At 36.8% G+C, this 16,782-nt stretch overlaps 1 protein-coding gene across 11 annotated transcripts in view; it reads right to left on the reverse strand.

Moving 5' to 3' along the window:
* Window positions 1-16,782, reverse strand: part of CADPS2 (calcium dependent secretion activator 2) — a 278,668-nt gene that overhangs the window by 164,822 nt on the left and 97,064 nt on the right. For all 11 annotated transcript variants that reach the window (XM_051609547.1, XM_051609537.1, XM_051609587.1 and 8 more), the window contains one exon: window positions 3,590-3,670. In XM_051609547.1, coding sequence (XP_051465507.1) covers window positions 3,590-3,670 — 81 coding nt within the window. The remainder of the gene's footprint in view (window positions 1-3,589; window positions 3,671-16,782) is intronic.

Genomic DNA, 16,782 nt, shown 5'->3' on the forward strand with positions numbered 1-16,782 from the left:
TATCTCTCTCAACACATAAAAAACATAAAGGGGCATTTGTAAAAATGGAACCTCTTGCCATCCTCTCCCTCCCGAATCATTTAACCATAAACCTTGAAAACGTTGAATATCTACACATTAGATATTTCTAATACATGTATTTTATGTGTATCAATTCACAATACACCTCAAACATTAACTTCAAGTATTTTATAAACTGACAAAATGAACTGTCCACTAATAATTCTGTTACTTCCTCCATTTTCCATGCTACCAAAAATAAGTCAATTGGTCATGAATTTTGAAAACAATACAAAATTATTACATATGGGATTATTTTAAACATGTTAGAGAGAACTTAAAAGTAACTTTTTTCCTCTGTAGGAGTTAGATAACAGTGTTTCAATATTGTGTTTATAATAAAGAAGGAACATAGAAACATACATAAAGCATATATGAACATGTACATTTTATGCAGATTCTCCACTGAATATAAGGCAACTTGGGAGAACACGTCACTCTAGATTAAACAAAAATGTAGATTATTCTAATATATATGTTTTATTTATAAATAAGAAACAAAACACTGCTTGCCATGTATTGTCTACAAAGGTAGGCACCTTGCTCCTAAACCAATCAATTTTTATAGTTAACTGTTATAAGGAGTATCATAAAATGTTTTACATTAAAACCTTTACAGCGGATTTTGTTTCAATAATGAAGACCATGTGAGCTGACTGTGACTACGAACATCTGCAGCAAATCCAGTGGTCTGGCATATTACAGCATTACAGAGCCAGTATATGACAGATTGAAAAAGGAAAAAATAAAACAAAAAGGTTTTTATAGTTATTTCCTAAACCACAGGTTTTAGGTTCAGGGTGGTCTAGCAAAAAAACCCACCTGCTCCGAGTGTTTTTCAAACTGCAGTTTATCCTGTAAGGTGCATTCAAATAATAATATGCCAACACAGAAGGCAGACTGTTCTTGTGTTGTTAAAAGATCTCTCCTCTTGTTAAGATGCTTTTTCCACCCCAATGTAAATATTGAGAAAACTATTTGCAATGCCTTTGCTATATATTTTTTATAACTATAACCTTCCATGATTCAGGGCAGCATTATCAGAATAGATGGAGACCGTTGTTTCTGTAAAACCTGAATGTTTGTAGCCACTTCTCTCCCTCACAAAACAAGCATGAGGACCCTTCATAAAGACTCTGAGGTCTACAGATTTCACCCCTCAGCTTTTATTTGTAAGATCGTGAATTTCTAGCAAATTGCTAGAGCATATAATATTTAAAATAATTTAGAGACAGAACATGAGTAGTGGCTTTTTTCTTCTATTTTTAATGCATATGTACAGAGATGTAACTATGTTGATGTGAAAAGACCAGATCATTTGAAACATGTCTGAAGAACACATCCCCATGCACAACACCAGAATTTTGGGAACCCTGATTGCAACGTACTGGAATACATCCTGAAACAAATACCACGGGAACAGATGCAAGACACTGAGCCAGCTTATATACGCACAAGCCTTTAGATCTGGATTCTGAGAGTGATAACAAAGATTTTCAGGATGCATTTCTCAAGGAGAAATCACACTGGGTAGTATCTTCATAGGATCACATAAAAGTTTATCTTAGAAAATCATAGCACCTCTTACAATAGGTAGAAAATTTCATTAGGTCATACACACTTTGATTTAAACTACTTTGAAACAGGTGGCAAATAGATGCACAAGTTGATTTTTTCTGTCATAGATGAACATATTTCTAAGGTTCCTGCCTCCATTAAACAGGCTAAATTATCTTTTTTGACAAAATAAGCTTCTTATTTATAATTAACAATTAGCAAGTAATGGATTATAGGAATCAGGACTGAGACTTGACAACAACAAAAAAGCTATATTCAGAGATTTCACTTGCACTCTGCTGATCTTTTGAGACTGCAGGTTAATAATAGTTTTACAGGCAATTAACAAATTAAAACCCTTCTCTTTACCAACAAAGATGCTAGAATACATAATCCAGTATCAAAAAATATTTTCATCTTAGTTTTGAGCTCTAAAAATAAAATTCATATTTTGCAGCAGTTGATTGCTTAGGCTTAAATTATCATAATAATTATCACATAATTAAATAAAAAAATATATCAAATACTTATGACTAGCTCTGGAAGTCCCCCTCAAAAATTCTGTATTTTCAGTAGTTTAAAATATATGTATAAAAGCTCTGTTTTCTGATTTAGATATACCACGTAGGGCAATATATCTGTTCAAAACTGTGCAGTTGACATTATGGCAACCACGAGAACTTTCAAGTAATGGTTCAAATCTTAGAGGTCTTTTTCAAACTTAATGATTCTGTGATTCTAGATGTGGTGCTGAGGGACATGGTTTAGTGATGCACTTGACAGTACTGGGTTAACTGTTGGACTTGATGATATTACAGGTCTTTTCCAACTGAAATGACTCTATGATTCTACAGGTAAAAAAAATGGATAAACACATTTTTCTTTAAAAAACAGACAAATGTGCAGTGTATGCACATTACAGACAGAATAAACAAGATTTAACATGGTTTAAACAGCGCCCATAATTTTCACTTGCTTTAAAATGAATTTGAAACTTTTATGGACATTTTGCTTTTTAGGAAGATTACACCTCCCAAGTTATGTATGAACTTCATAGACCTAAATGTTATTTTTTTCCTTCTAAAGAAACAAACAAATCTTAACTGATTTACAATTAATATCATACTAATACAATATTGTTTTCTTTTTGTACACACAGAGTATGACATACATGCTTCCAATATTTTGTAGCTTTTGGAGCTAAAGGCAAAAAAGCAACAGAGCAAACATAGGACTATTGGACAACTTTGATTATACACCCAGACTTCACAGAAGACTGAAGACACTTGAGACAGCCTTTCTGTGAAAAAGGAGTATTTCTCCAAAATTTAATAAGATATGGCCAGGGATCACCTGTGATACTTAATATAGGAGGGCATAATCCTGTCAAGTGAAACAAAATACAACCTACAGGAGAGAAAAAAGGCTTTGCTGTCTAAAATTTACAAAAAGAATTTTTTATTTACCCAAATGCTACTCATTTGACCTACAAGACTTACTCATAGCTTTCTTACTTGCAAAACCACTATATATTGTGAACTTCGATTTTATCTATAAATGTAAAAATTACACTATACATACTTGAAAAGTATATCGCACATAACCTGCAGTGAGATATAAACATTATGGTTATACTCTAAGCAAAGCATAATGCATTTCTGTAAGTGAAGGATGACTTCTTTTAGTTCCAAAATACATAATCACAAATACGCAAATAATATATCCTTTGTTTCACCACTGGACTTGCTGATGAAGGAAAGGTAGCGAAAGACTTTCCCAAAAAAAAAGCTTTACTTTCTTCCTATCCCTGCTGACACAGATACTCCAAAGTAGGAACACATGCATCTGCCAGAATTATTTCAGATTATCTTCTGCTTAATTTTAAAATCAGAAACTGGAAACACACATTATTTATCATCCCACTCAGCCTCCTATAAAGACATGTTTCTGGGACTTGAAAGTAATCACCTACCCTTGCCATTTGTTCTGCCAGTTGTAGTCGTCCATCTAGCTCACGTCTGATCTGGGCTGCTTGCTCATCTCCATTATCCAACTTGGATAGAAAACAAAGAGTTAACTGTGAGAAACATGCACTGTATTTTAACTTCATAGCAAGTAATGTAGTTAAAAATAAAACAGAAACAAACTACATCCTTTTCATCTTAAAATCAGTGAAACACCAAGCAAATACATGGCTTTGAGTTTTATAAAGATGAAAGAAATGTAATGACCACCAGTTACCCATGGCAGTCGGGGTCTCTGAAGGGTAGCCAGTATTCCGTTGAGTTTTTAATACTAAAGTCAAACAGAAGCAGCATTATTTCCTTATGAAAACAGCAGCTGAAAACATTTCTCCTTGAAGCAGAAAACTGGACTGACAGACTGGCTTAGAAATTTTTTGTAAGGAAATGAGTTCCTGTATAGGTATATATGGGTATAGGGAAAGAAAACTGTGAGGCTATGCCTTCTAAGTGTGGCATTATTTCACTACCATCGTTATTTTCCCCAAGTATTGGCCAGCTGCTCATATCAAGGAATATCCAATTTTTGAGCCTCCAATATCTAGGGAAAAGTCGTAATTAAAGGTCTGACTTCAGTAGGAGAGGTAAGGGGGGAGGACACATCTCTGCACCTCAACAGAAGAGCCAGCTCTCAACAGGAAAGAGACTTCTCAACTCATTTTTCATCTGTTTAGTTGTTAAGGGTGGTGTGTGTGTGGTGGGAGTGTAGGAGAAATGGGGCTTCACCTCAATGCACTGACCTGCACGGCTGGGTAAGAGGAAGAAGCACGATGCATCTGGAAAAGATCATGCACATGCCTTGCTACCTGAACAACTGCCAAACAAGGACAAAGATGGAGAACAAATGGGGCCTGCTCTCTGTCCCTAGGACAGATTCTAACACACACGATGTGACATGCTAATGTAACATCTGTGCATTTAGTATGAGGCTAAGTTTAAGGATATCAGAATTGCTCTTCATTAAAAAAACTTAAATTGATAAGGGATGTAAACTGGCAAAAATTGGTTCTCTAATTAAATGAGATCTTCAGCTGAAGAACAAACAGTTTGGTAAATGATTGATTACCTTAAACTAAGCTTTTTAAGACTGCCATTCAGTACATCAGGCCAAATATGTAATATCATCTCCTTTGCAATGCTCCTCAGCTAAATCCAGCAGATCCCACTGAACCAAGGCATTCTTGAAAATTAGGTAATTTTTATTTCAAAATCAATTATTTTTAAAAGGAATAATTAAAAAATATACTACCCAGTGCTTTCAGATCAATTACAGCATTATGTGTCATGCAAATCTGACCACATTTAGCAACAGGACGAAAAGTTTTCAACTGCTAGTATGGAAGTGATGACAGAACATGCAATCTGTCACCTGTGCAATCTGGCATCTCAAAAGATCCTTGCAGGAACTGATCCAGACAACCAGAAAGCAAGAGAAGAAAACCTGATGGTGTTCTCAGAAGAGGCTAAAGTTTAAACTAGAGAGAAGAACATGGATCATGCTTCAGACTGGAAAGGTCCTCCCACTGAGTGTGTCTGTGTATCTGGTCCTGGTTCAACTGTTAGTGCAAATGACAAGAACGTTCTTGATGGAAACAAGTAGTTTAGGTTTTCAGAATGCAGTTATTGTACTGAAAATAAATTCCTAAATTTGTATTCTTCTATTTTTAAAAGGGTAAGAGACTGTTTATTGAACTTGTCCCCAAGATTATTTTCAACTTATATTTTCCTTTGTACTATAATCACATAATTTTTGCAATTATTTTTTTTTTAACAATAAGTCAGTCTCATGTGAAAAAAAATTGTGGGTTTTTTTGAGTTAAGAGAAGGTTAACATTATTTTAATAATATATCACACGACAGGCAGTTGTTTGAAAAATATCTGCTTGAAGGTAATCTGGATGACTGAGTTTTGACATCTGCAAAAAGAAGGGTATGGGAGAGCAGAACAAAGCTAAAACATTTTTCTTTGTCAAGTGACAACTAAAATGACTGCCTCTATTATTAACTCATTTGAAGAGGCAAAAGCTTTATGTAAAGATTGATAATAAGTTGTTTTTCCATTTAAAAACACATTAAATGATCATTTAAGTTAATGAAGGTGTAACCTGGTTTTGCAAATCTTAGCATTTTTTCCTCAGCTATGCATTGCTTCCCATTATCTGTCTGCACTTGAATACTTAAAAATGTGGTGATTTCCCGATTTATTTTTAAACTTCAGTCTTGTTCCTGAAATACATATTCTAATGGTTTTGTTAATCCATGTATGTAATTATGTTTTGTAAGGTATGGAAAGAAGTTGAAGTGGTGAAACACAAAAGAATACTGCTTTACTTATATAAAAGAGTCCAGGTAAGAATGCCTGGTAGGTCATTCTAGTAAGCAGTAAAGTTGTCTGTGTTAGTACTTTTGGACAAATCAAAATGAAGTGAAATGAGAAAACCAGCAACTTTGATATCACACTCTATGCAAGATCCCTCTACTTATTTTTTATTCTAAATTCAAAAAAAGCATGAAAACCAACTTTATAAACAAAGCAGTCAGCAATTACGAAAGTGTAACCAACCATACTTTATGTAACTACTGATTCTGAAGTGAAAACGGAGTAGATTCTGCATTTGGAAGTTTTGAGTTATGTCCACTTTTTTACATAGGGAAGCTGTGACAAGGGTTAACTTTCATTGTACCCTTCTCCTTAATTCCTTATTCATGGCTTAAATCCGTACCCTAGATATCTCTGGAATACATAGTTAAAACAACCATTGTAGTAATTTTCAAGCTGTAAATAAATACTAGAAAAGCATACGACACTATGTACAGAAATTAATGTAAATTAATTAAATGTAATATTGCAGAATAGCAATTTGGATTCTTCTCAGCACTGCAACTGAAATTTGGTTAAAAAACACAATAATAGGTAATCACTTAAAATTCAAGCAAAGGGGTTTTGGTTTTGTTTTAAAAGAACAATTGGTATTTACATGGCAACACATAATGCTTCCCATCCTTAAATACGAAGGCATGTTTTTTAAAAAGTTACAGCATTAGAGATAATTTTAAAGTAGGGTACATATCAATTCCATTTAATAAAAACATTTTTACTTTCTGCAACGGTAGTTATTACACATTATACCTATTTACTGACTGCACCAACATCAGACATGCTCCTCATGTCATTTAAACCTCACATAACCAATTAGTGGGTATTTTAGCAGCAGGAAGACCTCACTACAGATGACTCTGCAGATAACAGAGACCTGTTTTCAGCAAAAAATACACTAGAACTCCTAATCAAACAAGCCCTGAATGCCTATATCTCTGGCCCCCAAAACTTGTAAAACCTAGGTAAAGAGCCTGACTCCCCTTATGAGGACTGGTTAATTCAGTAGAAAAATTCACAACAAAGAGTTTGAGTAAGACAGCTGTGTCACCTGTGATGTTGCTTTCTACAAAGATGATTATTTAGATTTTAAAAGCTTCTTCAAAATAATCTGTAGTTATAAATGACTATGTTTGGGTGAAGAAGAAGCTACTTTTTATTAAAAAAAATAACAGTGGTAGCTCATATTTTTTCCTCAATGTTGTAATATAAAAACAGCTTCCTAAAATAAACCTGCCACTCTTAGACATCAAGTTATTAATTTAAGAATATTTTTATTCATTAATGCTTGGAGTTGCCTTTTTTTTTTTTTCCTCACTCTGCAAAGAGTAGTAATTTTTTTGCAAACTTCTTTATTAGTGGAGATGGAACAAGCAAATACTCAGTATGCAAGTTGTCCAACAATTCTTATTAGAGGATGCTTTCAGTTGCTTATATGTGTCAACTTCTAAAAGACACTGATGTTTTCCACTCCAAAGTCCTGCTTTAACAATTTTGACCAAAACACTCCACTGCTTCTGAATAGAGCAGGGAAGACAAGATGCTGCTGTATCCATAATAAGAAAAACGGTGACCATCTTGTCAAAGAGCTCTAGCACCATCTTGCTTTGAAGTAAGGATCTGGAATTTAGCAGGGCCCAATCTGTGAAAATCAGCTCAACTCTGGCCAAGTTAAGCATCTTTGAAAAATGATGTTTACAGCAGTTAGGCTGCAAACAGCCACTACCAGAGGCTAAATCAAATTCAGTTTTAAGAGTCATCTCCAGGTCATGCTCCTCTCTGTCTTGAAAATGCATGGCATCTATGCTTCTCAGATTACTTTCTCATTGAAGAAAGACTGAGAGCTTGTAAGAGTTGAAAATCATTATTCAATTCAACAGCATGACATCTTGCCTGACAAACTTCTGTTTAACTTGCGTGCCTAAACAGCAAATAATGGAAATACGTCTAAATGAATTACATTCACATATTTTAAAAGGGTGGGAAAGACTGCATACTTTTTGATTCTTACTTATACAGTAACTTAAAAAAAATACACAGCCTTAAAAGGCTGTAAAGTATTTGTGTATTTTGGTGCAGAAGAATGATGGTACACGGGCAAAAAAATCTGGTTAATGTGCAAGATCAACTTTAAGTAAAAAAGGTACTAATGCTGCCAACAGGTACTGCACTAACGCTCATGGCACTCATTTGCATTCCTCTACATACAAAGGAAGTCAGATCTCCTTTGCCCAAGAAACAAGATGAGTTTGAGTATTAATGAATACCAACTTGCTGCAGGCTATTGTTCTTTACATTCACAAGTGCTCAAACTAACTGATAGTTCCTCTAACTATTTTATCAATGTTCTGTCAGTTTCCCTGCAGCCTTCTAATTCACAGCAACATCAATGTGACATTACATTTACCTGCCCAGAGAAATCTAAATTTCTCTACATTGAATGATAAATTGACAGTACACATATCTTAGGACTTGCTCTTATTTCTGCTATACAAAATCCTAAGTTTTTTCACTCCATGTGACAGTAATGGTCACCTTTTCTTTAAAGCTACTTTTTGCCATATGAAAACCGTTCTGGACCCTGCTTACCTGATAGGCTTTTTGTAAGGTAACCTGCAGGGCCTGTCCCTGACCACTGACAGCCAAGGCAAAAATGGTCAACCAAATGGAGTAAAGTACTCAGTTTAAAAGTGCTGTGACTACATAATGCTGGAAAAAATGGATTTCTCAAAGTAACTAACGGCATCCAGTAGGAAGACTGGAAGAGAAAGTCAAAGCCAGAGAAATCCCAGTGCTCAATTTTGGCTGTCAGTTCAGCAAGCAGCAAGCAAGCAAGCAGTACGCATGTGCAACAGATGCAAATACTGGCATTTTGCAGACCATTGTCCTTGCTGCTCTTATCTCTGACTCTAAAATAAGGAGTTTTGCTTCAGACAGACCTGCCACCTCTAAGGTCTACAGGATTTGTTCCCATTCTTATCATTACACAGTCAGAATTGTTCTAAGGGAACAGACTGGATAGAGATTAAAGGAGTTTACAGCCTCAAAGAGCTGCCGTGTGCTGACAAACAGCCTGTGGTGATTCCTGAAGTTTCCCAAGCCTGTGAAACAACATTAGCTGCTACATATATAAAAGCAGAAGGATCAACAACTTTCAAGTTAGGTTGAAAACACAGTGCCCAACTCCAGTCTATGAAAGCAGACCCTTTTGGACATGAATTCAACAGCACTTAACTTCTGAAGAAGAAAAATGTGACAGAAGTACATTGCTTCCACTCTCTGTGGGAGGGGAAAAAACACATTTGATTAAAGGGCACCTGTGAAGCTTTCTGAATGGCTTCAACTGGAACTTTCATAAACCTTCTGCCTTTTGTTTCACAGCAAGACACAGCTGTAAAAGAAAAGCAAATGTAAACACTACTTTCAGAGGAGGCTATGCCATTTGGCTTAAATCTTAAAATCTCTCTTCCTTCTTGTGTGTGTATTTTACACAGGATTAGTTCAGGTTCACAGAACAGATTAATAAAATGGTATTTACACACTCTCTCATGTTCTCTGCACCCTGCAAAGCCTCTGTGATGTATCATGCAAATGGCTATGCTGATGGCTGGCTGAACCTGCCTGTGTGACAGTGAAGTCCTGTGGATTTCCCACAGAACTCTACAAGACAAAGTTTAAAAGCTCAGTTCCTAAACCTTCCTCTTCCCAACTCGCTCCTTTTCCCAGTCAACACACACAAACAACATCAGATTTCTAGATTAGGCAAATAAACTCAGAGATATGTTTTAGAAAATGTGTAACACAGATACTCTAAAGTGTGGGCCTAACATAGTGTTATACAAAGTAGGAAAACAATGCTACTGTTGCACACAGATTTCACCCCAAGGAACCCAAAGTGTCTGTGCATGTTCAGTTCAGCATCCTGTGGGTATGCACTAGTTTGCTCCTCCTCAGTGTATTTTACCTTATGTTTAGCCACATTAGAGCTTAACTGTCATTTTTTTGCCTATGTAGCTTTGCGAGGTCCTTCTGGAGTTCCCTACAACTAGAGCAACATCAGAGTACCCAAAACAGTTTAGTGCAATTCGTACATTCCAAGATTTCCCTTACATTGCCTTCTCCAGGACATTAATGAAGACGTTGAATAAAGATGCAACACTTCTAACTAGACTGATTCAGACAGAATCCACACTTAAACTTGGAGGGAATCAATCAAACAGAAAAAGAAAGAAACATTCCCCCCAGATCTCCATCTAAAAAAGACTGCATCATAAAACCACTATCATCAGTCCTTGGAAATTTACTACAGAACTGGTCATTCTGAAAAACGTGTCATGACAAGTCAGCCTATTGGCTGTTTGAGAACAGCACTGGTTTTAAGTCAACAAATATTAACATTAAACTCCAGAAGCCACATTAGGATCCACATTAGTGGCTCAGTAGCAGACTACAGAAGAGAAAAAAATGTCAGCACAGTTCCCAAAGTGTCACTACAAGGAACAGAAATTTTTGCCTCTCATTCTCTTGGCATTTGTGACAATTGCATAGTCCAATAGCCAAAACCCAGATTTACCTTTCTTGCTGGTTGAGAGTGCAATATTCAATGACCTCTTTTGGACAGATCAAAAACCCAAGTAAAGCACGTTGTGCTGAGAGAGAATGGTAGGCTCTTAACATTTACAAATCCAAACACTAAATATTAAGAAGATAAATCAAAGAAGGGTATGCAAGGCATTGTTCTTTTATTAATGGGAATGAAAAAATCAGTATCTGTAATATCACAGAATCGTCATGGTTGGAAAGGATCTCTGAGATGACTGGGTCCAACCATCAACACAAAAAAACCCCCAAACAAACAGAACCACATACACTTCACCAAAAAACTCACCAAAAAAACCTCTACAACCTCAGCCATTAGAACATGCCCTGAAGTGCCACATCTACACATTTCTTGAATACCTCCAAGGATGGCGACTCAACCATCTCATCACAGCACTGTCTCTCCTGCAGTGTGAAAGTCAACTCTTCAGCTGTTGCTAACTATGCAAAATGCCTTCCACCTCAACCACGCAACCATAAAATTGTAAATATCCACACACACAAGAGTTTAACTTTTAATTATTTTCCACTTGAGTCTTTGTCTTTTTAATTGAATAGGTGATCTTCCTACAGGTAGGCAGTGAAAAAAGCTTCAGAGATATGCATAGAGCCTACTGTACCATCAAAATCAAGTATTTTTTAAATTGGAAACCAGAGTCCCTAGGTAATCAATGGAGAGAAAGAGAAGGCTCCAGAGAGTTATTAAAAGCACTTAAGCAGTTATCTACATGCCTCCCATAAATACTGTGGAGGTCCCAACTGCACTGGTAACCTCTGGTAAAATGATCAAAGAAATGAGTGTTATTCTCCCTCTCACCTTCCCCCAGATCCTGCTGAAATAGATACTGGCTGTCTCCTTCCAGATAAGTTGCTTTCAGGTTCTGGCTAGGGAATACCCTCCCACATCCACCCTAACCAGGAAGTGATGTGCCTTAAAAGAGCTGTGACTCATGTCCTGATCCTCCTTAGAAAAATCTTTCCATCCTCCTCCTTTCACATCCACCTGCACAGAGATTACCATATCCAACACACGAGAAAGATTAGCATGCAAACTAGCATGCATGAGGTTGGAAAGAAAACATATCCTAGGCATTCAGTCTATGTTCTGTTTACTTAATGATCAGGAAAAAGACCTTAACAAAGAAAACAAAAAAAAAATTGCTTATGAGCATGTAGCTAATAAGTCCTTAAAGTAGGTATCTTCTTTTTCTTTTTTTTTCTTTGTTTTTCTGCTCATGCCAAGAGAGAGGCAACATCTGCTTTCATTATAATTAACTGTAACTATAAATAACTATTCTGGAAGGAGTCTTTGTAATCAGAAAATTCCCATGTTTAAAAATAACTTCACTGGTAACATGTATCTCAGAAAATGGGTCAGAGAACATCTCATAAATCAGTTATCCCCAAAGAAGGACAAACTATTTAGTCCAGCCTACAAGCGCATTTCTCCAACTCACAGGAGAACAGCTGACCAGTAAGAAAGGGGCTATTTGATACTACTCTCAAGGTTCCACTGCTTGGCTAGATCTCCACTCTTACAAGGCTTTGACACCTAGTAGACATATAAAAATAAGTATTTATGTGTTTTCTTCACAAACTGTATACCATTGTCAGCACCTCCTATCAACATTCTCTTCATTTTTGTTCTAAGTACAAGACACAGCCCTACAGAAACATCAGTTAGAAAGGCAGGTTGAGGTTATTAAAAGCAGTCTCCTATTTGATAACAGTAGATTAATCAGTTGTGGCTATAACAAGTTCTGAAAACCTCCCAAGATGGAGATTCCACAGCTTCTCTGGCTGACTTGTTCCTTTGCTCCACTACCTTAATACTGAACTTTTCCTTTAAAGGTAATTCTGAACCTCCTAAGTCACCACTTGTGACAGTTGACTCTTTTGATACCATCTGCTACTACACAGGAATACCTCTGTCATCTTTGTCTTCGAAATATCCCTCCAAGTTGCTTGTCATAGGCTGCTTTTTAGACCACTCATTAGACTCTTCTTTGCAAGGCTACATAAGTCTCCCTCTCCACTGCCAGGCAGAGAGGAAAAACTGCTCCTCCAGTCTCCTACCTGTACTTCTCCTACCTGTACCTACTTCTAATGTAGCCCAACGTCATCTCATATGCAATTCAAGGATGTTGTTAGCTCTTATTCAACCTGGCATCTGTCCTGCACACCCTCAATGCCCTCACATGCCAAACCATGCCTTTCAGCAAGGCTGTAACCAGTTGGTTCTTAGCCCATAATCATGCCCAGGGTTACCTTGCCCAAGGTGGAAAACTTTCTGCTTCTCCTTGATGAACTTCATGAAGATTGTTAGCTTAATGCTCAAGATTATCCTTAACCATTCAGCATGCCAGCTGCATCACCCTCTCCTCCAGTTTAAGTACTGTCCACAAATTTGCTGAAGATACATTTTGTCTCATCATCCAAGATGTCAATAAAAATACTTAACAATACTAAACTCTGGATCACTGTGCTCCCATTTACCAACAGAGCCTTTAAACCACTGCCTACAACCCTTTGAAGGAGAGCAACCTAGCAAATTTTCAAGCCCTCTAAATAGACAACTTGTCCAGACCGGACCTCCTGAACTTAAAAATGTGAATGATATGCATGACAATGTTAAAAGCCCTACTGAAGCTAAGGTACATTGCCATGCCCAGCTCTCCTTATTAACACAGTTTCATGAAAGCAAGCAATCATGTTGGTCAGTCATGATTTGCTCTTGGTATCCATGTAAAATAGGAATGATTACCTTTATGCACGTGAAAAAGGATTGCAAGAAGCTGTGCTCCACGGTCTTACCAGGGACTAAGGTAATACCAACAATTCTCAAACTTTCTGTACAACTGTATGGCTTGCTCCTGAGCTCTAATTATGTTTCCTCAAAAAATCAGCTAACTCCTGCGCTTTTTCCCCACATGAAAGCTTCTCAAGGGTCTCTGCATAACAATTCTTTAAATAGAGAGTAAATTCACAGCTTATCTTCTCAGCCTTTCTCTAACTCCTGAACTGCCAGTGGATGATTTCTGAAACCCAGCTGCTCCCTCTGGTCACATTCACCCTCAACTCTTCCATGTTTGTCAGCAGCAAGTCAAATAGAACACTAAGCCCAAATGATCCTTTTGCATTCGTGTTCAGAAATTATCACCAACACAGTCTAGAAACTTCATTGATTGCTTGCAACAATTTGCCATGTTACCCTCACAGATGTATGAAATCCACACTTAAGGATCAAGGCCTATTAATTGTTTGTAGATAGCCACATCAGAACCATAGTGTTTCTCCAAAATGTAGTCTGATATGGTGGTGTAGTCCAGACTAACTAAATTTCTGTAGGCTGTAATGTGATTAGTCCCTTGCTGGAGGGCTAGTAACTGGCTGAATGTGTGCTGAATTTCCAATTTAAACAGCCTCCCTTGTAGTTGTTCTTCATGAATGCATTTTATTTCACTATGCCCACACTCAGAGCAACTGCCTATCCCATGATGCAGCTGATCCAGCTGGATCACCTTGGGTAACACAGCTATGTGTGAATTACCTCCAGTGCTTCAAGAATGTCTTTATAGAAATCATCTTCAAAAGTGAGTTCCTGAGTAATAACCAGACATAGTGATCTAAAAAGCACGATTAAAACAAGGTTTTTCCAGCGGTCATCTCTTCTGTTGAAGGGGGAATAACAGGTCAAAACTCAGTGGGAATATTATGTATATTTATATATTTACTTATTTATGCTCTACCATGAAGTCTGTGTGCTGTTCTTCTCTCACAGCCCTGGAGTGCTTACCACACAACTGCTCCTTTCAACAGTAGCTAGAAGTCAACATTTCTACTGAAAGAGTAGCCTCAATTTTGTTTCAGATTTTTCCTGTTTATAGCTAAAATGTCTGGAATTCAATTAATTTATCTATTATCTCAAGAAACAGATCCTCAAGAGGACATAAAGTACAGATAAATCCTATTTTTACTCTTACTCTTCTCCTTCCCAGTAGGTTGCAAGCTTTTAGACTAAGGGTTGCAATTATTTTTTCTTCTCTCTACTCACGTTACTGACCAAAAAAAGGTTATTTCAGTTGGCCTGATAATTCTTCATGCTTGTAGCAGAAAACTAAAATGAAGATAATCTACATACCGGTAGAAGACCTATTAAGAGTGAAACAAGCAGCTTCTTGTAAATATATCTGGTCTGAAACGATGAAGATCCAATCAACAAAGCAGAATCAGCACTGACATGAGACTGAATCTGGATGATCTGAACAAATATCTTTGAATCTTGTAATATAAAATATGGGAATAAATGGCAGGCCAAGGAGCACCTGCATGCATGTTGGTCCTTCTGTTGAGAATAAACTCCCTTTTGGGATGAGGAGGGTGTCTGGGTGGACAGCCAGGAAGATTACAGATTCAGAGATTAGACCCTAGCGAATAGGACAGCATCAGCAGATGTGACAGCTGAAAAGGTGATCTGGGAGTTCTCTCATTTTTAGGACAGCCAAAAAACCATCTTCCTAGAAGACACAACTAAACACAAACTATAGCATATTCAAAAAGAGCTGCACATATCTCAGCCATTTTACATACACAATTACTCTTATATAGGAAAGTTTATCCTCTAATATGGTTGTGCTTTAATATTTCTGTTTAAAATATAGATCTCCCATATATATTAACCAGCTTATTTCCAAATTTACCTTAATCTTTCCCTCTAGTGTGACTGAGGTGTGGGAAACCATATGAACCTTGTCAGGGCAGGAACCTAGCTGCAAAGAAACTTCCTCTAAAGAAGGGAGAGCTAAGAGGATACTCCCTTAAAAAAATAAAAAATGGAGGGACAGAAGTAGCTAAGCTTCAGAGCAAGACATTTGGAATCAGTGAGAGGGATTTGGAAATAGAGGCTCATTCTTCTCCTATGGCTTTTTCAGTTGCTCTACTTGCTTCACACTGCCTGCTGAAGGCACCTCACAGAATGAAAAACTCTGCAGAGGAACCAACCTAAATAATAAAATTGATCCTTGGGATGGAAGTGATTGTTCTAAGCAAACCTGCATTATTTTGAATTGATAAAGAAATACAGAATACTACCATACTACCATACCAAGGAGAACAGATGACAAATTCATGCAAAGGGTCATTAACTTATTCAGCTTGCTCACAAGTATTAATTCCAAAGCACATATAAAGCAAATATCAAGTACATATAAAGTAGGATCCAGACACATTAATAAGCTTAATCATCAGTCTGAAGATGTGGCTGTAAAATTGCTTGGTATTTATTTACCTGAAGACACAGAATCTCTCCTTAAAAACAAAAAAACATTTTAAAAAAATTAATACTGCAGTCTTTGGGGGGAAAAAATATTTTTATTGCTTAATACCAAACTAGAGGAACTTTATCCTTGGCTGGTAATATTAAACACTATGAGTCAAATGCACTGGTGATGTTAATATAAGTGCAAGTTAAATGCCGGATATATTTGGCTTCAAGTGTTAAGGCAGTTTAACTGCCTTGGATCTGGAAATCAAGAGAATATCAAAAGAGCATTAATTACTTCATGAAGGTTCCAAAAGACTATTTTTGGGCAAGAAACATAGGGAAAGGTAAAAAATAGAAGCAGTTTAAAAGGATCTGCTTTAACAAAGCCAAAACCAACTTCCTTATTTTTTTAATGCTAAAATGCCCATTCTGCTGCCGCTTCCTACACTTACTGAATGCCAGAGTCTCAGAAAACAAAACAGCTTGGAAGAAAGATCTGCAGCCAAAATCCCAGCGCTGATTATTTCAGTCCTCAGAGGAGGCATAAGAGAGAGCAGGGAGATGGGTAATTCTCAGTTTCTCTCTGCTGATTCTCAGTTAAGTCTGGTTTACCTCTTGTGACAAGATACACAGGAGAACTGGGCTAGAAGGATGCTAAGTTTGAAAACACAAGTAAATCCACTAGTCTATGAGTACTGATGGTCTCTCAGGCTCCTAGAGACCATACATATTCAACTCCTTCAGACAGATGAAAAACAAAACACAAGAACAGAAGCCACATATGCGCAAAAAGAGATCCATGACAGAAAAATCCACAAGAATTTTCTTCTTAAAAGCAATTAAAAGCAAAAAGCTATCTATCCCTCAGTGCTTTTTCTTAACACGTATACTGAGCAAGTAAAACT

Source organism: Apus apus, chromosome 1 (genome assembly GCF_020740795.1).
Source record: "Apus apus isolate bApuApu2 chromosome 1, bApuApu2.pri.cur, whole genome shotgun sequence".
Classification (NCBI taxonomy): Eukaryota; Metazoa; Chordata; class Aves; order Apodiformes; family Apodidae; genus Apus; species Apus apus.